The 23201-nt window shown below is 37.7% G+C and overlaps 1 protein-coding gene across 1 annotated transcript in view; it reads left to right on the top strand.

The window, feature by feature from the left end:
- The window catches only part of LOC308686014 (uncharacterized protein), a 101928-nt gene that overhangs the window by 39839 nt on the left and 38888 nt on the right, over positions 1–23201 (top strand). Inside the window, 11 exon segments of the mRNA XM_081358232.1 lie at positions 15122–15372; positions 18444–18584; positions 18677–18832; positions 19163–19307; positions 19412–19587; positions 19667–19795; positions 19885–20070; positions 20149–20393; positions 20755–20900; positions 20972–21163; positions 21281–21358. Coding sequence (XP_081214358.1) covers positions 15122–15372; positions 18444–18584; positions 18677–18832; positions 19163–19307; positions 19412–19587; positions 19667–19795; positions 19885–20070; positions 20149–20393; positions 20755–20900; positions 20972–21163; positions 21281–21358 — 1845 coding nt within the window.

Below are 23201 nucleotides of genomic sequence, written 5' to 3'. Positions count from 1 at the left end.
TAGCACAGAACTCTTTGGCTCCAGTCATGTTATTAAAATACTGCACTAAATTGTGAAATACTTATATAATGAACCTTATATACACTGACAAATTCAAGTAGTTTACATTTTGAAATTCATCAGTTTTTTTAACCTGACACCATTCACACTCAAAACAGGAAATATACCCACCGACCAGCAAACACAATTAACACTCCAACCCCCTGTGAAAACTTAAAAGCCAACTATGAAGTAGGACCTGAAGGACATTTCAAGACATTTTCTTTCGAATCGAGACAATGAAGATTGGGAGATTGGGAGTTATTATTTTCCTCTGTAAGGTAGGATTTTATCCATTGTGATTGAGTGATTGAGTGATTGAGTGATTGTCCTCATCATGTTCAGAGAATATGCATATATATTTTTATTTCTTGAGAAGCTGATTTTATTTGACATTATAAATGCACTTTCTTTAATTTGTTTAATAAGTTTAGAGCTATTAAAAAGCTAAACTTCTTAACATCCACCAAAAAGCACCAATAATGTGCAACTTCACATTTTACTAATGAAACATCTAATTCATTTAAATTACATTGGAAAGTTTTTCTAGACATGACACTTCATCTGTCAACAAAAGTTTATTTGTGAACTCTCCATGTACACTGTACCTCGTTTACAAAACAAAATAATCCACAAACATATAATCCTCCAACACGATCCGGGTTGTGTCTGACTGAGAAAACAATTCATGTAATTTGAAAGATGTAGTCATTTAATACATTTTGTGGCAAAACAATGGGAAATGATCCACAGTTTAGCTCACATATACTGCTGTTGTGCTGGAAGGGATTAAATCATCCAAATGTAAATGTCAAAACGTGTAAATGTTACAACATTCAATATGTTTCAAATTAGGTCCTTTTGTGTGGATTTGCAGTGGAGTCTTCATGTTCTCCAGGCTTTGAGTCGGAGTCGCTGGTTTTTAAAGTGCAAAGAGATGACCTTCACCAAGGAAAAAGACTAGGAAGAAGTAAGCTGTGCTCTCTTTAAATAAAACACTGAGGCAACTGAACTTTTGGAGTTTTTATTTCAATATTTTTAGTATTAGGCTAAATAATCTCTCTACACAATGCAATCTTTTTAACCCTCGTGTTATGTTGGAATTATGTGCACTGCCCTAATGGTCCGGGTCAAATTGACCCGCATTGGATTCAATACAATTCCTCAAAAATCACACTATGAAAAACAATAAAGATTCAGGTACAAACTGTAAACTTTTAATATCAACATTTGTCAAATATTCCAAAAAATATATATCTGAAGATATGATTTAATGAAAATGTTTTTTAACCATTTTTTAAAACAGTTTTGTTTTGACAAAATTTGAATATACATTATATTTATATATATTTGAATATACATTTTTTTTTTTTTGCTTAGAACATCATAACTGAACAATTAATCAATTATTCTGAGCTCATTTTTCCTGCTGTCTATGTCGAAGTCTCAAGATATTTCAGATATCTTGAATATATAAATGAGAGCTTATTTTACTATCTGTGTCTGTCAAAGATTTTCATTTGTAATTTGCAATTAATTCTAAACACCATGATTTAGCTTTTTCAAGTGTGTTTGGTTTGGGTTAGAGCACGTTTAGATACACTTTACACTTTAGAACTGGAGATGATGCCCTGACATATATAAAATAAATGTTTTTTATGTTGTGTCTGTACAGTTGCTTTTGAATAGCTGCCTATGATGGTCAAACTGACCTGCGAACATCACAAACATAATAGTAATTTTGTTTGTATATGTAAAAAAAAAAAACACCAGCATGTTGCAACTTTGCATGCATGTTCATGATGATAAATGCGAAAAAGTCACAAAATATCAAGAAAAAAAAAAAGATTTAATATTATTTCAGGTAGCTTGAAAAAATAAATGATAGGTAATTTTTACCATCTGTGGCTGACAAAATATTTTTCTGTGTAGAAATAAGTGTGGAAAACCTAATTTTTTAGCTTCATAAGGTAGTAAAAAAATATAATAACAAAGTAAAATCTTGAAAAGTTATTATTTTGGGTCCGTACAGTTGCCTTAGAGCGTTAAAATATGCAGGTCAAATTGACCCGCGAACATCACGAAAGGAACAGTACTTTTGTTTGTATATGTCAAAAAACACCAGCATGTTGAAACTTTGCATGCATGTTCATGATTATAAATGAGAAAAAGTCACAAAATATCAAGAAAAAAAAAAAACATAGGTTAACCAGTATTTCCAGCAACTATAAAATCCAATACAGGCTATGGATTACAGGTGTGTATGTATTCATATACCTTATGTGTATGTATGATTCATATCACATATCAGTTTACTTCTGAGATCATAAAACTTTACTGTCAACAGTTACATACAAAAATAACTTCATCTGCACATTAACTGACATGTGATATGAATCATACATACACATAAGGTATATGAATACATGCACACCTGTAATCCATAGCCTGTTTCACATAAAGGCAATATACCGTATGAATTACATATTATATGTAAAGAATGTGTACAGAATAAAGCAATAAAGATTCACATAAATGTCACTCTTATGTTACTCACATAACCAAAGCATTCCCAAACACATAAATGTGTCGCTCAAACACACATAATATGAGAAATACATAAACAAATAATATATCTATAACCCTAACGCCATTCTACATACACCACTTCACCCTCATTGCCTCGTGTCACACATTAAGTGTGTGTGCACAGCACTCAAAATGGCGACTGAATGGTTAATGCAACAGATATTTTCAATAAAGTTGAAAATTATAGGCCGATCTTAATTTTATCATTAGTGTCTAAAATATTAGAAAAGGTAGTAACTGAGCAAATTGTAAATTACTTAAATGCACAAAATAACTTATTGTGCCCTATGCAATTTGGGTTCCGCAAACAGCATTCAACGGAAACGGCTGTATGTCATTTTATCGAGCATGTGAGATCAAAATTAGATAAAGGTGGGGTTGTGGGTGCAGTATTCCTTGATTTGAAAAAGGCATTCGATACATTAAATCGTAATGTTTTAATGTCTAAATTATTATATTTAAATTTTTCGGTAGAAGCAATGAAATGGATCGAATCTTACCTTACATCTAGGAAACAGTGTACCCGGATTGAAATGCAGGCATCGTCTTTGAGAGAGTGTTTTACAGGAGTACCGCAGGGGTCTGTATTAGGGCCATTACTTTTTAGTTTGTATTTGAATGATTTACCTGATGTTTGCCCGGATGTAAATATTCAAATGTACGCTGATGACACTGTTGTATATGTACATGGTAAAACAAATGATCAAGTTGCACAAAAATTAGATGTCGCAATGTCCAAAATTTCGGACTGGCTTACTCAGTGTTGTTTAACATTAAATGTTCAGAAAACTGCCTGTATGTATTTTAAAATTAAAAGGAAGGAGGAGAATCTTCCTGATATATTAGTCTGTGGTGAAAAATTACAAATTGTGTCAGATTTTAAATATCTTGGAGTTATTTTAGATACGCACTTAACATTTGAAAAGCATATAAAAAAATGGTCCGTGCAGTGACACCTCAACTTAGAAATTTTAAATTTATACGGAGTCAACTTTCACTGGAAGCTGCAAGAATTTATTTGCATTCTTTAATTTTTTCTCATTTTTCTTATTGTATTACTTAATGGTCACAATTAGGAAAATCTACTCTCAGACCTTTATATATCTTATACAAACGTGCTTTAAAGGCATTTGACAAGAAACCGAATAGATAGCTTCATTGTCTTATAATCCAAAAGCACAATTTCCTTACTTTTGACAATTTTATTATATTTCACAATTGTTGTTTAATGTATAAAATTGTAAATGATCTTGCACCTCCTCCCTTAAAAGCATTTGTTGCTTCACGTAGAGAAAACATAAGACAAACAAGGGCTTCATCAAGAGGTGACTGTGAAGCACATTTACTCAGTTACTGAGTTTGGTCGATCAGCTTTTTCAGTAAGAGCTGTTAAAAACTGGAATAAATTACCACTTTGACACAGTTCAAGCTGCATTTGAAAATGTGGTTAAAAAGGAGTCAGGTCTGTAATCATTAAATACTCTTGTTTTGTCAAGGTTTTATAATTACTGGGGATTGATTTTGTAATATTATGTGTTTTTATAGGATGTATATTGAGATTTTTTTGGTAGTAATATTGATGTATTTATTGTTAATTGATAGACAATGTGTCGTATATTTTTCTCTTGTGAGATATTATATTGTATGTAATGTGATTTGATTCTTTCTGCCCAGAGACTGCAGATGAAATTTAGCTCTGCAGCTAATTCTGGGACAGTTTCATACTGTCCATTGTCCCTGTCAAATAAATAAAAATGAAATGAATGAATATACTTAACTCAATTAAAACACAAAAATAACAAGCAACCTCGCATTGCCAATGCGTTCAAACATCACAACAATGCTGTATAACTTTTAATACTTTTGAATGCATTTACTACACAATTAATCCATTTGCATTTGTGACCCTCGAGTTAATTAAATTCATATAAACACATTAGAACATGAAAAAGTTACTCAAAATACTTCACAATTACTTGCTTTAAACCTTCCCATTGTCATATGAACAGTCAGAAGAATGTTTAAAGTGCATCTTTTTTTACCTGTGAAATAATAAATAGACAGACAAAATGGTAACACTTTAGAATACTGTTCCTTCATTAATGAATAACTACACAGGAACAAATGAGTACTGCATTAGTAACATTCTAGTAACTACTATTAACTAACAAGAAACTCTGATTAACGAATTAGTAAGTAATAGCGCTCAGATGAATGTGGTAGTTCATTATTAGCTAATCAATAACTACTATTTTTTTCATACCTCCCAGAGAACTACTATCTACAGGTTCATAATTAACATGAATAATGCATAATTTATAATAAAAGGTAATGGTAACCCACTAGTAATGACTCAAGTATTACTACATCATTCTAAAGGAACTACTAATTATTTGGATCAGTATTCTAAAGTGAGAAACATGATAACAACCTAATGGTCATCACCTGATGGAGTGTTTCGGTTCCTTGCCACTGTTGCCTTTGGCTTGCTCAGTTGGGGATATTTGGATATTTAATTTAACTAATCAATCAACGATACTATTGATCAGCATTACCAAACATGGACGTTCCATTAGAAACAAACATTGATGTATTGTTTTAATTTATTACTGTGAAGCTGCTTTGATACAACCTATGTTGTGAAAAGCGCTATATAAATAAACTTGACTTGACTTGACTTGACTAATATTGACTGACATCATTGTAAGCTTTTGAGATTTTTGTGAGATTTTGAATATCAATTCCTTCCAATGGATTTGGTAACACTTTAGTCATTACTAATGTGTTCCCGTGATCTTCACTTTAGAATACTGATCCAAATAATTAGTAGTTCCTTTATAAAGATGTAGTAACACTTGATTCATTACTATCCAAAACCTTACAAAAGCCTTACAAAAGTGGTAGTTCACTATTAGCTAATCAATAACTACTATTTTTCATACCTCACTGAAGACTATAAGAACTACTATATACAGGTTAATAAATATTTATAATGCACAATGTTTAATGGTAATGGTAGCCCATTAGTAATGAATCAAGTGTTACTACATCATTCTAAAGGAACTAATAATTATTTGGATCAGTATTCTAAAGTGAAGATCACGGGAACACACTAGTAATGACTAAAGTAAAGTGTTACCAAATCCATTGGAAGGAATTTATATTCAAAATCTTACAAAAATCTCAAAAGCTTACAATGACTTCAGTCAATATTAGGTAGTTATCATGTTTCTCACTTTAGAATACTGATCCAAATTATTAGTAGTTCCTTTAGATTGATGTAGTAATACTTGAGTCATTACTAGTGGGTTACCGATTACCTTTTATTATAAATTATGCATTATTCATGTTAATTATGACCTGTAGATAGTAGTTCTCTGGGAGGTATGAAAAAAATAGTAGTTATTGATTAGCTAATAATGAACTACTACATTCATCTAAGCGCGATTACTTACTAATTTGTTAATCAGAGTTTCTTGTTAGTTAATAGTTACTAGAATGTTAATAATACGTTACTCGTTTGTTCCTGTGTAATTATTCATTAATGAAGGAACAGTATTCTAAAGTGTTACCGACAAAATGAGTGTTGTTCCCTTGGCGCATCAGTTTACTTCTGAGATCGCACCCGGGAGAAAGCTAGTCTCTATAGTGTGCTTCACAGGAGCGCTCAGGTGCCATCTGATGGTGTGGCGGTGAACTGATTCTGAACTATTGGTGTTCACATTGAAACATTTTATTACACCCTTTACAAATGCTTTTGATGCTTCGTCAGTAGCTGATGCTATGAGAACACCCTCCAAGTGCAATGAATCCCTGAAGCCTAAATAGAATCACACCAATTCATTGACTAATGGTGCTAGTCAAGGACATGTGTTCGCTCCTCAAATGTTTCTTATTCAGGAAGTAACACGAGTAAGGACACACGGAAAGAGTGTTAAGTGCTTGGGTGTTCGTCATGCTTAAGGCGCTCTTAACAGCTCTTTGAATTGCTCACATTGCAATGACTTTAAGGGCTCTATCTTGCACCCAGCACAATTGACCTTGTACACCGACGCATGTATCATTCCTATTTCTCACCAGACGCACAGCGGACTTTTCCCTCCACAGACGCACGTTGGTAAATTAGGGAATGAACTTGCGCTCCTGGGGGCGGTTCAGCGAAAAGAGGAGGCGTGTTCCGGTGCAAACGTTCCCTGGTGCTATTTTGCAGTTCCAGAAAATAACTGAGAAACCTAGTCTAAAGTCAGAGGCGCGTTTTCAGTGGGGCGCAAGAGTCATTTATCCCGCCGGTATAATAGCAACAGTGCCCGAGATCCGCCCACAAAGTTACTTGCATTTTGCATTTGATACTTGGGTTTCAGGTCATTAAAATAGAGCCCTAAAAGTGTTTTGTTCGAGACTCACCTTCTTTATGAGTAAACAAGGAAAATCAGCCATCCTTTGCCACCCTGTAAGACTGGTTTCCCACTGAAGCTAAGCAGGGCTGAGTCTGGTCAGTACCTGGATGGGAGACTCCTTGGAAAAACTAGGTTGCTGCTGGAGGAGGAGTTAGTAAGGCCAGCAGGGGGCGCTCACCCTGTGGTCTGTGTGGGTCCTAACTCCCCTGTATAGTGATGGGGACACTATACTGTCAAAGAGCACCATCCTTCGGATGAGATGTTAAACCGAGATCCTGACTCTCTGTGGTCATTAAAAATCCCAGGATGTCCTTTGGAAAAAGAATAGGGGTTTAAGTCAAGTCACCTTTTTTTATATAGTGCTTTTAACAACACAGATTGTTTCAACGCAGCTTTACAGAGATAACAGGAAAATAATACAACAAAGTTTGTTTCCAGAAGAAAATAGTGTCACAGTCCAGCTTTAGTAAGCTCAGTGGTGATTCATTTTTGTTGTAAAAATAATAATAATAATAATAATTTAACCCCGGCATCCTGGCCAAATTTGCCCATTGGCCTCTTTCCATCATGGCCTCCTAATCATCCCCATATATAATGATTGGCTTCATCACTCTGTCTCCTCTCCACCAATAAGCTGTTGTGTTGTGGGCGTTCTGGCGTAATATGGCTGCCGTCGCATCATCCTGGTGGATGCTGTACATTGATGATGGTTGAGGAGATTACACCTTCCATATGTAAAGTGCTTTGAGTAGGTAGCCTACCTAGAAAAGCGCTATATAAATGTAACAGTATAAATTTGTCACACTAGTTCACACTATTGGGTGTGAGGCGTTACCCAGGATTCTGGGGATCTGATGTTGAGCTTGAGGCTATAGAGACTATAGAGAACGAGAAGATGGATTTCTTCCTTTCTTTCTTGTTTTCGCCGGACAGTGCAGTGTATTTCTCAGTGGAGTTTACACAAGGAACTATGCCAAAGACTGGAAGCTTGCTTGTCTTTTGGTTGGAAATGATGTTCTTTCTACTGATTGGTAAGTCATTTATGGCTGATAATCAGGCGGATGTGGCACTGCATGCTATAGCAGTATTGCAGATGTACCAAGCTGATGTCATGAAGAATAAGGATGCAGAGGCTTGCTTAACTCCTGAGGTAGTCAAGGAGCTCAGACCAGCAAATAACTTGTTGCTCTGATTAACTAAGCTTGTGGCTCATGCCACTGGTTGTTCAATGGCAGGGTTGGTGGTGTCTGAGAGACATTTGTGGTTGAACCTCACAGATACCTGAGAAAGAAGTCCTTTCTGCTGGATTCTCCTGTTGCTCAGTTGGGGCTTTAAAGCGATGCAGTGAATGCTGACATCGATAAGTTTTCCGGACGGGCTCAAGAGTTTGCTGTGCCTGTGAGCCGATCCCGCTTCAGCTCTCAGGAGCATCCTTAAGGGGAGCAGAGAAGGTGTCTGGACTCCCCCAAGAAGAACTGGGGTCACCGGCCTCACTGGATTGAGCATTCGCACCCTCTTTGCATTCGACCATATACCTAAAGATGGTAGCCAAGGCTTCCTGACCTGCATTGTTTTTATAAAACTTTTTTTTAATATATATAAAGAGGGCAGGTAAACAATATAAAATGGGTGTGCTATCCACTAAATGGAGTCCTCCTCACAATGGTCAGCATTCAGGAGGCTCCGGTTTTACCTCAGAAATATCCCACGTTTTTGACTCTAGGGGCCAGATTTACTAAACAGGGCAAATCAGCTTGAGAACGCAATCACATAAAACCACTGATGGAAGTGTAAAGTTCTGCCCATGATCTACTGACAGTTTATGGTGTTTCTTTAGGGAAGCATTCATTTATCTCCTGTTTCATGCATGTGTGGCACAATTAATACACATTTCAGGGCTTAGGCCCAGGCAGTTAGCAGACTACGCCACGATGGGACTCTCACCCAAAGAATTAAGTATTTTGTTCAACCAGGCACTCAAGTTCGTTGATGGATAGCCAGATACAGTGGTCCAGTACAAAAATAGAATTTTTATTTTCACTTTTAAACTCAATGAATACACACACAATATTCACTCCACTCACTATACTCTATTCGCAACGCACACACACACGAGAGAGGAGGGCAATAGGGCGGAATCTTACCAGTGGGAGGCTAGTGGCTCGAGCAATGAGCATCCATGAAAAACACCCCAATCACACGTGTCAAATTTCACACACACCCACCGCAAGAGAAATGACCACACTTGGTGAAGCCACAGCACACACCAAGGGACCCGCCACCGCAAGGGGCACTGCTCCCACTGGCAGTTCTCAGCACCTGGACAAAGGACAGACACGTGGAAGTTAAACAAAATGACACACACAAAGGTTACAATAAACAATGTCTAATAAGCCACCCGTTCCAAAGCCCAAGGTGGTACTGGAGTTAACAATATGAACAGAGACTCACAATCACACATTAAATCAAAATAAACAATTAAACATAGACAAAACATCATAACCCATCCACAACAATGGGACAAAATTGCCCTATGGATCAACCACTTCAAGTTCTTCAGTCAGTGTGGACAAATCACATAAAAAGTTCAAACAAAAGAAATCACAATTTGGCCAATCCTCTTGGATATCAGCAGCAAGAAAAGGCCTCCATACAAGAGTTAAAAATAAATAAATAAACACACTAAACAGCCAAATGGCGGCCGCACCCCCGGTTAAATAGCACTCCCTAAAATGCACAGGATGTCCATTTACAAATATATCCCACATTAACCATTCAACTATTACTCAGTATAGCAACATACCTATGATTAACAGCGTAGCGTCACAGGCCCTGAGCTCTGATCACTGATAGCAGGGTGCACACTCAGCTGGTGAAAGCTGTAGCACGAAACATTCCATATAAGCCCAAGGTATGAAGTCAACGAGTGGAAAGAGAAATGAAGCTTACCATACCTGCGGCGCTACGGTAAACAAATAACCAAGGCAGACATCAGGTCGCTGGGCATGTAGACAGGACAACAAGTCGCGTTCCGGTGACATCACTTGTCAAAAGATAAGTCCCGGTTTATAAAGGGGTTTAGCCATCGCGATTGGCTCAGAGTTAACTGCCCAGAACCACTCATAGCACAGCAAACTAAGTGTCACTTCGGGAGGCATGAGCCAGACAACTGCATCCTGCTACACATGGCATGACAAGGGTGAAGCCTTTTCGTACTGCTTGTGTTCCTTTTTGGAACTTATCTATAGTCTTGGGCTATGTCCACACTAGTGCATTTTCGATTTAGCACAGTATTTTAAAATGAAAACGATCCTCATCCATACTGGTGTTTCCACCGTGTTTCAGAAAAGATCTCCATCCACCCAATTGACCAAAAAACGCATGTCACAGGACCATTCATGCACACTGGGCATTCACGTATAAGTGTAAACAGTTGCCAATTTCTCTAATAATAGCTTGCCTCTTGCGCATGTAGGCAGCTGCAGTGTTAAAAAATGCAGATTTTAACTGCTCAAGGGCTACGTTTACATGCAACCAAATAATCGGTCAGTAATCAGATTGACCACTCAATCGGACTGAAAAGCATTCATGTAAACACCTTAATCAATCCGATTGAGCTTGATCCGAATGAAATTTCGATCTGATTGAAAGGGGTGGTTTATTCCTTTTCTAATCTGATCGAGAGAACATGTAAACACTTCAGATTGAAAACCGAAACTGAAAGGACTGCGCATGTGCATTGTGCAATGACGTTGAAATAGCGTAAAGATGTATGACGCACGGAATGAGCTGTTGTTTGGAAGCGCAAGCACTTTGGAAAGAAGGAGACAGCGGTGTAGCCGGGCCTTCCACGTGTTTTTAGACGCGATATGTGAATGGCCCCTTAAGTGTCATATAAATGTCCGGTCATTCTTAAATTCTCCTTTCACTCTGCGTCTGTGAAGTGGAGCAGGACAACGTCCCACCAGTCCTTGTTTCAGATTCTCATCCACAGACGACTGGATTTGGGCGCGGGGAGGGGCATTTTTACAGCATTATAAATATAAGCAGCTCAGCACAACGGTTCATATGCTCATTGTCTCCAAATTATTACCAGAAATGGATAAATATTAAGCCTGCTGTTTAAAACAAAAAAATAACCAATGTAGGAAAATAGCAGGAAACAGCAGGAAACTCTTTATATTTGTGCAGTGTGCACAAGTCAAAAAATCTATTCTGATTTGAAGCTTGTGACATTTAAACGCGCACCTAAACCCGATCACGTTAAGCGTTCATGTAAACACTACGTTCGGATTCATCAATCGGAATTAATTCAGTCTGATTGAAACAAAAATTGTGCATGTGAACGCAAAACGTGCTAAAAAAGGACCACAAAGTCAGCTAAACTTGCAGTTCTGTCTCCATGTTATTGTTTGAGTAGCCTTAGGCTACGTTTTCACTAGCGTGTTTTTATTTTAAAACGCATAACTTTTGCTGGGGTTACGCCTGGGTCCGGAGTTTTCGCCCCTCGAAAATGGAAATGCTGCAGACACCGTTTTAGTTTGAAAACTCTGGGGTTGCATTTCAGTGTAGACAGACAAAAATTTAGACTTTTGAAAATGAAGGCGTGGCTGCCCACATTCACTCCCTGATTGGGTCTTCTAGATCAGTGGTTCCCAAACCTGTCCTGAAGGCACCCCAACACTGCACATTTTGTTTGTCTCCCTAATCAAACACACCTGATTCAACTCCTCAGCTCATTAACCCATGTGACAATGAGCTGATGAGTTGAATCAGGTGTGTTTGATTAGGGAGACAAAGAAAACGTGCAGTGTTGGGGTGCCTTCAGGACAGGTTTGGGAACCACTGTTCTAGATCATTGCATATCCTTCCCTGATTCGTTAAGCCCCTACCATATGACCATTAGACTACCAGAAGACAATAACAGACCAGCCTCGATGACAGTGTAGTCGTTTGTTACTCTGAGAAAACAATTCCACCTCTCATCTGTCCTCACAAAGGCATCCTTGCTTTTCCTCGCCATCATACTCATCGTTGTACCGGCTGGTCTGTGAATAGCAACCAACTGCAGAGTGAACAACCAATTTCCTTTTTACACTTGTACGCGCAATCTCGCATGCCCAGTGTGCATGAATGGTTATGTGACATGCATATTCGGTTGTGTAGTGTGGACAGAGATCTGAAACGCAGTGCGGTTGTGTTGTTGTCCAGGCCTTATCTGAGAATTCATTCGGAAAAGATTTTGCTCTTGTGAAGGTTTTGTTGCGACCAAAGCCAGGTTACATACCTAAGCTTCTTCCACTTAATTTACAGTAATTTTCTCCTCCGCCCTCTGAGTCACTGGAGAATGAGCTATTACGCAGTGGCGTAAATCTCATCAGTTGTTTGTTTGTTTTGGTGGCTGCAACAAGTTTGTTGCCACTTTGAAACAAAGGATGATGCATTTAGTGAAGGATGCAATTTCTCGTGCTTATCTTCGCCTCTTAGCATTTGAGCTCACTCAGCTAGAAGTGTTGCTTCTTTTCAGAGGTTATCTTCTCAGGGTGATAATGTCTTGGTTAAGTATGTTACCCTGATTCCCTGACTAGGAAATGAGATGTTGCATAACTCTGCAATACTCCTTCGCTGCTGCTATGACTTTCATCATAGAAGTATAATGGCACAGACACATCCTTTTGAGGCAACAGTGAGGTGAAATCTCAGATGGTGGCACTAACACAGTCAGCCAATGAATTGGTGTGATTTTATACATGTGTTGCAATCTCTGCCTCCCTCTGGCTGCTTGTTGACAAAAAGAAACGTGTATGTGTGACGAAGTGAGCCTTTTGGGTTTCCTTAGTGTAAACAAAGCATAGCGGGTGAATCAGTCTGAGTTTACAGTGCGAATGTAGTTAGTGACGCAGTCTATTTTCCAGTTGAATGCTAGCGAGCAAAGTGCCTTTTATGCCCGTAAATGTGTAACACTGTGAGTAATAAAGCCCGAGTTCATTGCTGCAACCAGCCGACGCTTCACTGTTTTGTGCGTCGGCTCTGTTAGCCCGGATCACTATACGCAAGTTACCTGCCACGAGCCAAGTTATGATGTTGAGACCAGCTCGCTCCCAACTACGGTTCGGAGCGTGGATAACACATGCTGCCGACTAGTGTCACAATAACAAAATTTCAGTAATCAGTAAATAACAGTAAAAATGTACAGTTCTCTGGACCAGTTTTGGAACCATAGCAATAACTATTGTAACTATTTTATTTTAACTATTTGAAAATTAAAACATTAAATTAAATCAGTTAATTTATTACTGATATTGATATAAGTAAATGATACATTAAAACATTAGCATGTAGCCTTCAACTACTGTCCATATAAGTAAACATGCCATTAAAAAGTTCAAATAAAAGTTAGTAATAAAATTAAAAACAGGTACCAGAACAAGTGACAGGTCTATTGCACTTACACTGGAAGATAATGCACTTTTTTTTGTCCTGTCCTTTGCAAAGGTTATCAATGTCAAACATCATAATTTCAGATTCATTTCTGCATTTTAATACAGTTATCACTGCTAAATCTTTGCAATGTTACATTTTTATTCAAACTTTTATTCAGATTATGAATGGGTTATATACAGGAAGCGAGCAAAGAGTACTCCCTTTATAAACAATGAAGCTGATATCACGGCCTATCAGCGGGTAATGGATTGACCCTTATGTACGATAAAGTTGGTATCATTACGTTTTAAAAAAAGGAAGTACTGACTTGCTAACCCTGATTCCCTGACTAATTGCAAAGTTGTGCTACTGGTACTTTTAACAACACTATTTCAGACCATCGTCATGTGTCATATGTGTGTGTGTATGCATATATATATTTGTGTATGTATATATATATATATGTGTGTGTGTGTGTGTGTGTGTGTATATGAAGAGTTCAGATGCAAAAGCCTCTAAATGCCATCTGAAATTTTCTTCTAGAATGATCATTTTTATGAAGCTTGTATATTTAAGTTAGCTATAGGTGACACACCTGAATGAATGGCTCATTAAGTATGCAGGGGCATTGTCTCATCAGGTGTGAACTACTAAATATGCATGATCGTTTACGCCCCATCCGCATATTGCCTTTCCAAACTAAAAGTGTTTCACAAAACTTAAATCAATGTATCGTTTTATGTGAATGATTAGGCAGGATGATTTTCACATCATTTTGAAGAAAAAACTCTAGGCGACGGCATCCATTAGTCAAAAGTCTTATTGACATATATTTAGTATGTGTTTTGTGGCCTTATTTCAGAAACTTTCATTTTTTGTTTTTTCAATAACCATGCATAAACATTATTCTCTCAAAAAATAAAACATGTACATACATGTGGCTCACATATCATGGTAGTCCTGTTTGTGTTAAATAGAGTGTAATTTTTTTTTTTACATTGATATGTTTATATGCAACTGAAAAAAGCACAAATGTCAGGGCATGTCAGAACATCTCAAGGACCCCAAAAACACCCCAGACCTCAGAGGGTTAAAAAGTTAAAATATAAGTTAGTAATACAATTAAAAACAAAGAAACACATTACAGGTACCAGAACAAGTGGCAGGTCTATTGCACTTACATTGGAAGATAATGTACTTTTTTTTGTCCTGTCCTTTGCAATGGTTATCAATGTCAAACATCATAATTTCAGATTAATTTCTGCATTTTAATACAGTTATCACTCCAAAATCTTTGCAATGTTACATTTTTATTCAAACTTTTATTCAGATTATGAATGGGTTATATACAGGAAGCGAGCAAAGAGTACACCCTTTATAAACAATGAAGCTGATATCACGGCCTATCAGCGGGTAATGGATTGACCCTTATGTATGATAAAGTTGGTATCATTACGTTTTAAAAAAGGAATTACTGACTTGCTAACCCTGATTCCCTGACTAATTGCAAAGTTGTGCTACTGGTACTTTTGACAACACTATTTCAGACCATTGTCACACCTGGAGGGTGTTCCCATAGCATCTGCTACTGACACAGCGTCTTGTTCCCCAATCCAGGTTTACATACATGACAAGATGCTTTATTGAGCCAATTGAATCTCTTTTTCTGACAGTCATTTTTAATGCATGTGATGGAAGAACAAGAACGCTCTTCCAGTCCTCTGACAAGGGTTTTGATGTGGACACGGATGGGACTGTAACGCTGAAGAGACAAGTGACTCTTCATGAAGGCCACAAGGTGTTTTCTGTGGACGCTTGGGACTCCAGTGGCAAGAAGCACACGGTATCTGTCAGAGTTGAGCGTGTCCATCATCATCATGAGGACCATCACATGGACACGGTCATGAACATCTCCTCTCCACAGGTACAAACTAGTTCCTTGGGTTTATTAAACACAATTTATCTTTGGCGGTATGGTTCCTTATGGGGGTTCTTGCTCCATAATTAATGACATACAGAGCTTTAGCATTAACCCCCCATAGAACCATCAGCTTGAGTGATATACAGATGATTAAGACACTTTAGTAATGTCTTTAAAGTAAAACAGTTTTAACATGTAGACGTAGCAGTAAATCCCTGGACGTCTATACTGTAGCTTGGCTATGAGGATGACTGTCTCTCGGCGATGCTGTCCGTGACAGCTAGGACTTGAAAGCATTGGTAATCTGAAACAAAGAGACGACAGCCAGAAGGTGCACAGAAATATGCTTGATGCTTATAGTGGGGAGGGCGGGAGGGTTGCGAGCAGTTTGAGCATGCTTACCGAGCAGTAGTATCACGTATATATATCCTCCCGGTCTAATAGGAGAGTGGTAGTGGTTGGAGCGATTTGACGGCTGACCGCGTCAGCTGATCGCAGCCTATGTCTACGTAGCCTGTCTGAACTAACGCTGCGCTCGATTTCATCCAAAAATGAAAGAAAAAAAATTCAGTTACACACGCTCATGTCGTTCCAAACCTGTAAGACTTTCGTTCATATTCGAAACACAAGAGAAGATATTTTAAATGAAATCTGAGAGCTTTCTGTCCCTCCATTGACAGTCCATGCAACTGTCACTTCAAAAAGTTCATGAAGAGATTAGTTCACAATTTCTGAAGCGACACAATTGCTTTATATGATGAACAGGTGTTTCACTAGCCTGTCTGAAATCCTGTGCTGACCAAATCCTGTGGCCCATATCTTTACAAAGATCTTCACCAGATCACTGGCTTCAACTGTCCCACAATCATCCCCATCCCAAATAAATTCCAAAATCACAGGACTGAATGACTACAGACCTGTTGTTTTAACGTCTCTGCGGTCATGAATTCATTTTAAAAACTGGTGTTGGCCCACCTGAAGGACATCACAGGACCCTTGCTGGACCCCCTTCAGTTTTTCTCTTATCGAGCAAACAGGTCTGTGGATGATGCATTTAACATGGGACTATAACACTAAATCCGGCAACATCTTGACAGACTGGGGATTTATCTGAGGATCCTATTTGTTGACTGCACCATCACCATCAACACCATCCTCCCAGATATCCTCCAGACCAAACTATACCAGTTCTCTGTTCCTAGCTCCATCTGTCAATGAATCACCAGCTTTCTGACAGCTAGCTAGTGAGACTGGGAAAATTCCCGTCCAACACCTGTGCAATCAGTACTGGCGACCCCCAGGGGTGTGTGCTCTCCTCACTGCTCTTCTCCCTGTACATCAATGACTGCAGCACCAAAGACCCTTCAGTCAAGCTCCTGATGTTTGCGGATGACCTGAGGAAGTTCAACCTGATTCTGCAGGTCTACTCTGCAGTCGTTGGACCCTATTTTACCTATCTAAGCACATGCTCAAGTGCACTTATGGCGTGTCTGAATCCACTTTTGCTAAATTAACGACAGGAAAAATGGTCTGCGCGCCCGGCGCATGATCCAAAAGGGTTGTCTCTGAAAACTGAACGCTTCTCTAGCGAGGAAACGGATCTGCTCGTGCGCGAGGTTAAAGCTGTGTGTGTGTGTGTGTGTGTGTGTGTGTGTGTGTGTGTGTGTGTGTGTGTGTGTATGTGGTTAAAGCCCGCAAGCAGACCATCTATGGGACAAGCCGGATTCCACCATATCTTTATGTACACAATAATAATAATCTTTTACATTGTAATCATTTTTTTATATACATTTGGCATGTTTGTGTGCTGCTGCGTCTCTGTGTGTGTAATAAGCAGAATGTGTGTGTAATAAGCAGAGTGTAAGCGAGTTATAGGCTCATATTTCTAATGCGCTCTTTAAATAACAAAAAAATACTGCACCATTGACTTTAGACCAGGTTTCAGTCGGTCAACGGCTCAGTCTATCTCAGTTCCTCAAAATAGCACCTGGTTTTCAGACCAGCAGCCCATGGGCGAACAGATGGGCACAAATGCATTTGCTATTTAAACAACGTGGAGCAGGAGAAAAAAAAATATTACAGAAAAAAAAACCTTTAAAGATTCCACAGTGTATAATATGTGTACAGAGCAACAACAAAGAGCTTGTTTTCATTTTAAATGAGTCGAGCTGCGATACCGAACAGGACCACATGGAGAAGCCAAAAACGCCTAAATCAAACGCCATGACTTGACTGCATAAACGTACAATTACTAAAGACAGCAACGTAGACATGACAAATCAAACATATTCCTGAGTGTGTGTGTAAACTGAAATGTGTCTGTACAGAAATGCAGCATGCGATCGGTGATCGAGAGCACACATACACAGTTTGTTGTTTGTGCATCAATATAACAGACTCTCACACGCTTACTGTAAGACTCCTGTACGTCACCAAAACTGCGCTCTTCAGAAACAATCACAGAATATGACAGAGCTCATGTGTTTAAGCAAAGCTCACACTGGAATGAATAATACACTAAAAACACAATGTGAGTCTCTATTCTCTCTGGTATCTCTGATGTAATCAGCCTGGCCTTCTTTACATTAGCGCTGTTTTGGACTGATTGTTTGAATGAATTTGATTACTGGATCACTGAAAACTTTCACAGAGTTTAACGGTTTAAAATGATCTGATTGCAAACAGAGATGCAGAATCGTGGAAATTTCCTCCTACCAGGGTTACAGACACTTATTAATATACAGACACTAAGTTAATGACGTAATTCACGCAAGTTATTTTCGTTAATTGTGTTAAATTATTTTAACATGTTAAGGGTTTTGAAATTAATCACATGCGTTATCTCTAACAGCACTAATTTATATATATATATTATTTTTGTTATCTGTGTCTTTCTGTCTGTGCACTGGAAGCTTCTGTCATGAAGACAAATTCCTTGTGTTGTAAGCATACTTGGCAATAAAGTTCTTTCTGATTCTAAGATGCAGTTATCCAGATATTTGATGGATTGTGTGCTGTGTTTAACTGTAAACAAAAATGTTTTGTTGCTCATTATCTTTTACTAACATTTTCAGATGGAATCTCCCGCTGATGATCTGGTTCTGATGTTTCCAAAGTCTTCAACGGGTCTGAAGAGAGCAAAGAGAGAATGGGTTATTCCTCCATTCTCTATACTTGAGGATAGCAAAGGTCCTTTCCCATTTAAAATGCACCAGGTGAGAGTAATGAAGGGAATGTTAAAATTAGATGAACGAGAAAGAGGGTTGTCTGTTATTGACTTTGTTCTCTCGTTGCTTTCTGTATTTAGATAAAGTCGGTCTATTCTAAGCAAGCTCAGATGGAATACAGGATCACAGGTGAAGGAGTGGATCTGGAGCCTAAGGGGACTTTTACTATAGAAAGATTATCAGGGAATCTGTTTGTGACTCGACCACTCGACAGAGAAAGAAAAGCTTCATACAGAGTAAGCTGATTTTTAGTGTATTTCAGCATTGGATTGTCTGCTCGTTCTTAGTTCTTTGAAAGCTAAAATAAAAAAGTATAAAGAATCTGATTTAAAGAAAAGGCCCTGTGAAATATCTTGACACTCAATTTACTTTTCATGTTTAAAGAGACTATACATTTTTTGTAATTTGTATATCAACTAAAAATTAATTCATGACTACACTTGCAAATAGATATGTCAAAGATAACAGACATGGAATAAAAAAATACAACTATAATTTATTTGTGTTTTCAAACAACCTCAGATATTTGTCTCTTAACATGCCTGTATTTCTTCTCCTGTCTTTAGCTTGTAGCTCATGCGACTGGAGTTGATGGGAATATTGCAGAAGCGCCAATGGAAATTATTGTATATGTGCTGGACAAAAATGATAATAAGCCTGTTTTTACTCAAAATCCATTCAATGGAAATGTTCCTGAAGCTGCTGGTATAGGTAGGTGTATGATGCAGTTTCTCAATGAAATGGTTTGTTGCAGTTTTTCCCCCAAATGCCTCTTCAGTTTCACCGAATCAGTCTTTCTTCTTCTCTCACTGAAGGTCATGAGTTTATGACAGTCACAGCCACTGATCTAGATGATATTGTGGATACTGACAATGGTGTTATCAGTTACTCAATCATCAAGCAAGATCCAGAATTGCCAAAACCAAACCTGTTTACAATCAACTCTGTTACTGGAGGAATTCGTGTGAATGCTTTAGGCTTGGACAAAGAGGTGAGAAATGATGACTGGATCTCGCATTGATGAATGATTTAATGTAAACAAACTCACCTGAAAACATCTTTCTTTTCAGAAATGGTCCAGATATACTGTGTTAATTACGGCTACTGACGATGCTGGAAAAGGTTTTGTAACCACTGGCACAGCTGTTATTACCGTGACTGACAGCAATGATAACGCACCTCAGTTTGAGCAAACCACGGTAATGTATATTAATACATTCAGAATATTATAACATAAGTGTTACAACTTTATTTGTACTTATATACACCACACATCTCTTTGTTTTAGCACAATGTATCTGTCCCAGAGAATAAAGTAGGGGCTGAAGTGGCCAGACTTACAGTTACTGATGGAGATGATCCTGGATCTCCTGCCTGGTCAACCAAATATAAGATTATTAGCGGGGACAACAATGGGTTTTTCGGTGTCAGTACTGGACCCAGCCAGCTAGAGGGCATCATCACCACTGTAAAGGTACTGTGTGTTGCTCATGTGTTTCCACAATGGTTGTAATGATTACCTTTAATAAAAGACACTTTCTTTTCCATTCAGCCCCTGGACTTTGAGGAGAACAAGCAATTCATTCTGTCTGTGATTGTTGAGAACGATGATCCATTTGTCGGTTCTTTGGCCACTTCCACTGCCACAGTCACTGTGAATGTAATTGATGTTAATGAGCCTCCAGAGTTTAACCCAAAGGAGAAGGTTATTAACAAACCTGAAGATTCACCAGTTGATAGTGAATTGGTTACTTATAAAGCCACTGATCCAGACACCGCAAAATCACAGAAGATAAAGTAAGAAATTTTGCAAATCATTTTATCCCCTCTGAGACAATCAACCCACCAAAATATCATTATTCCATTTGAAAATCCTGACTGATTTCTCTAGAGATTCAGATCTTGTAGATTTTTATTTTATTTTATTTTAGTCAAACAGCCTTATTAGCACAATATTAAGCACTGAGAACCCCCTTAGCAACTATCTACCTATTAATGCCTATATCCCTTCCAATGTCAAATCTCTCATACGCAGAATTCATATCATAGCATGCCTGTATATCCTTTGAACTTCAAATGTTTTTAAACCACCAGGCAAGACTTAAGTTGTTCTTGCTGAACATTTCTAGTTTTAACCTGTATGTTTGGTTCCTTCCAGGTATAAAATTGGCACTGATCCTGCCGGCTGGCTGAGTGTTACTCCAGACACTGGAGTTATTAAAGTCAGGAGCCTTATGGATAGAGAATCTCCCTTAGTCAAAGATGGCAAATACAGAGCTGTCATTTTGGCGTTGGATAATGATGGTAATTTGTGTTTCCTTTTTTAAGAGGAGAATTATTGCTGGCCTTTTTCTGATGTCTGTGCTTGTGTGCAGGTGAAGCTCCAGCAACTGGCACAGGAACCCTGGTAATTGAATTGGAGGATGTAAATGACAACGCTCCTGTCATCAGTGAAAGGGATATAAGAATGTGCAATCGTGGTTCAGCCCCAGTGCTTCTCTCTATAACGGACAAAGATGGACCTCCTTTCGCTGGTCCCTTTAGAGTTGAGAGCTACGGAGAAACCAGTAAATATTGGTCCACCTCGATGAATGGCATATGTGAGCAATTACTAATGTTTTAAAGAGAAATTCATCTGGCTGTCTTGGTATACATGTCTAACTATTATAATGTGCCCATTTTAGCAGCTGGTGTCTTTCTGACCCCAAAGTTTGCTTTGAAGAAGGGTGACTACAATGTTGTCCTGAAAGTTATTGATCAGGGTGGGATGGATCAGGAAAACACCATTCAAGCAACTGTGTGTGACTGCGAAGGAGAACCAGTGCAATTTAGTGACCGTGACAACGCTTCTTGCCTAAGCAATACATTCTGTCTGCAATGATACATTGAATGAATCCAAAAGAGAAGTGTAGTTTATAATTGAATTAGAGGACATGAACGACAGGACTCCCTGATGATGTTTATTAATAATTAATTAATTAATTCATTCATTCATTCATTCATTACATTTATATTGTAATATAAATGAATGAATGAATGAATTAATATAATTACTTTACAAGTCATTTATTCATAATACTTTTTTTACATTTGCTGAACATTATTTTACATGTATTATATCTGCCATCTTAATATTGCTGTAATCATTGTTATCTAAACAATAATACAGCCAGATACTTTTATAATATAGATTTTTTTTAATGGCTTTTCTACTGTTTTACAATTGGTTTTCAAACATTTAAGAATATTTTCTGTTGACGAATTACAAGATTTAAAATCACAACGTAACTCTTTAACTATTTTTTTACAAGATTCATCTTTATTTACCTTTCTTATAAAGCAATTGCAATTGCTTTCATAATGTTATGAACATTAAATTTTCTAATTTGCATCTGTTGTTTATCATTTGACCAACAATTAATCCAAGTGATATTTATATTTAATCAGTAACTCATTTAGTACAATTATACTACAGATATAGATTTGTGAAGTGCAATTTCTGAAACAGATAACCAAATTTCTGTCATGACAACTCCCTGAGTGTTTGGCATGTAATGGATATGTTAAAATTCCATAAGTTTTCTGTGATGGCTAGGTTTAGGGTTAGGGTATAGAAAATGTCATTAGCTCAGTATAAAAACCATTATGAAAATGGAATGTCATTGTAATGATAGGAATACCAATGTGTGTTTGGGATACTTCTAAAAAACTATCAGAAGAGAGCAGACTTGACTTTAAATACAACGGCCATTAGTTTCTGTAACGGTAACCAGCTGGAGTCCCCTTGAGAGCCACCAGAGGGCACTCCACATCAGACTATTGCCATTCCCTCACAAACTACATTTCCCATAACTCACTGCCTGGACTTTTAATCCATTATCACATTCACCTGTATCTCATTATCTTGTTTAGCTCACCCCATATAAGCCTTGTTCACCCTATCATTCACAAAGTTTTGTATGTTTTTGCACTGCATTTCTGAGCATTCTCCCTGGTTTCATTGTCTCTTGTCTCTTGTCTCTTGGTTCTTTGCCTGTTTCTTGGATTCCCTTTTCGCCTCTGACCCCTGCCTGTTTGTTTGTTTGGACTGCCTTTCTGTGCTTGACCCTTTGCCTGTTTGATTGCGATTCTGGATTACTCTAATAAACTGCATTTGGATCCTCAACCTTGTCTCGGAGCAGTCTGTGACAGTTTCTGTAAAAGCTTCAAACACCCAGCAGCCTACATTAGACTGAGTCAATCTTAGTGTTTTTCATACTAAAGGTTATGCAATTATGTGTAAATTCAGGTTTATTTCAAATATTCTAAATTCAGAAAGCTTGTTTAGGGAAGTTCTGAGAACGCCATTACACTTAATATGATTTCATACCCTAAATAGAAGACACTTTTTACTTTTTCACCACAACTGATATTCCCATTCCCTATTTTTTTTCTCAAAAATTTCAGCATATTTTCACTTATATCTGTACAATGCACAGTATACATTTCACTGCAGATAATAAGTGTTTCATTCACAGTAACTGCCATCCATATCGATATTACTATCAAGCTTTTTATTTGCATCAATCAGTATAATATATTTTTCTATAATTTAATCCAAATGTT

This window comes from Scardinius erythrophthalmus (genome assembly GCF_964197995.2).
Source record: "Scardinius erythrophthalmus genome assembly, chromosome: 2".
NCBI lineage: Eukaryota > Metazoa > Chordata > Actinopteri > Cypriniformes > Leuciscidae > Scardinius > Scardinius erythrophthalmus.
The sequence above is the reverse complement of the archived record's forward strand: the minus strand, read 5'-3'. Positions and strand labels throughout refer to the sequence as shown.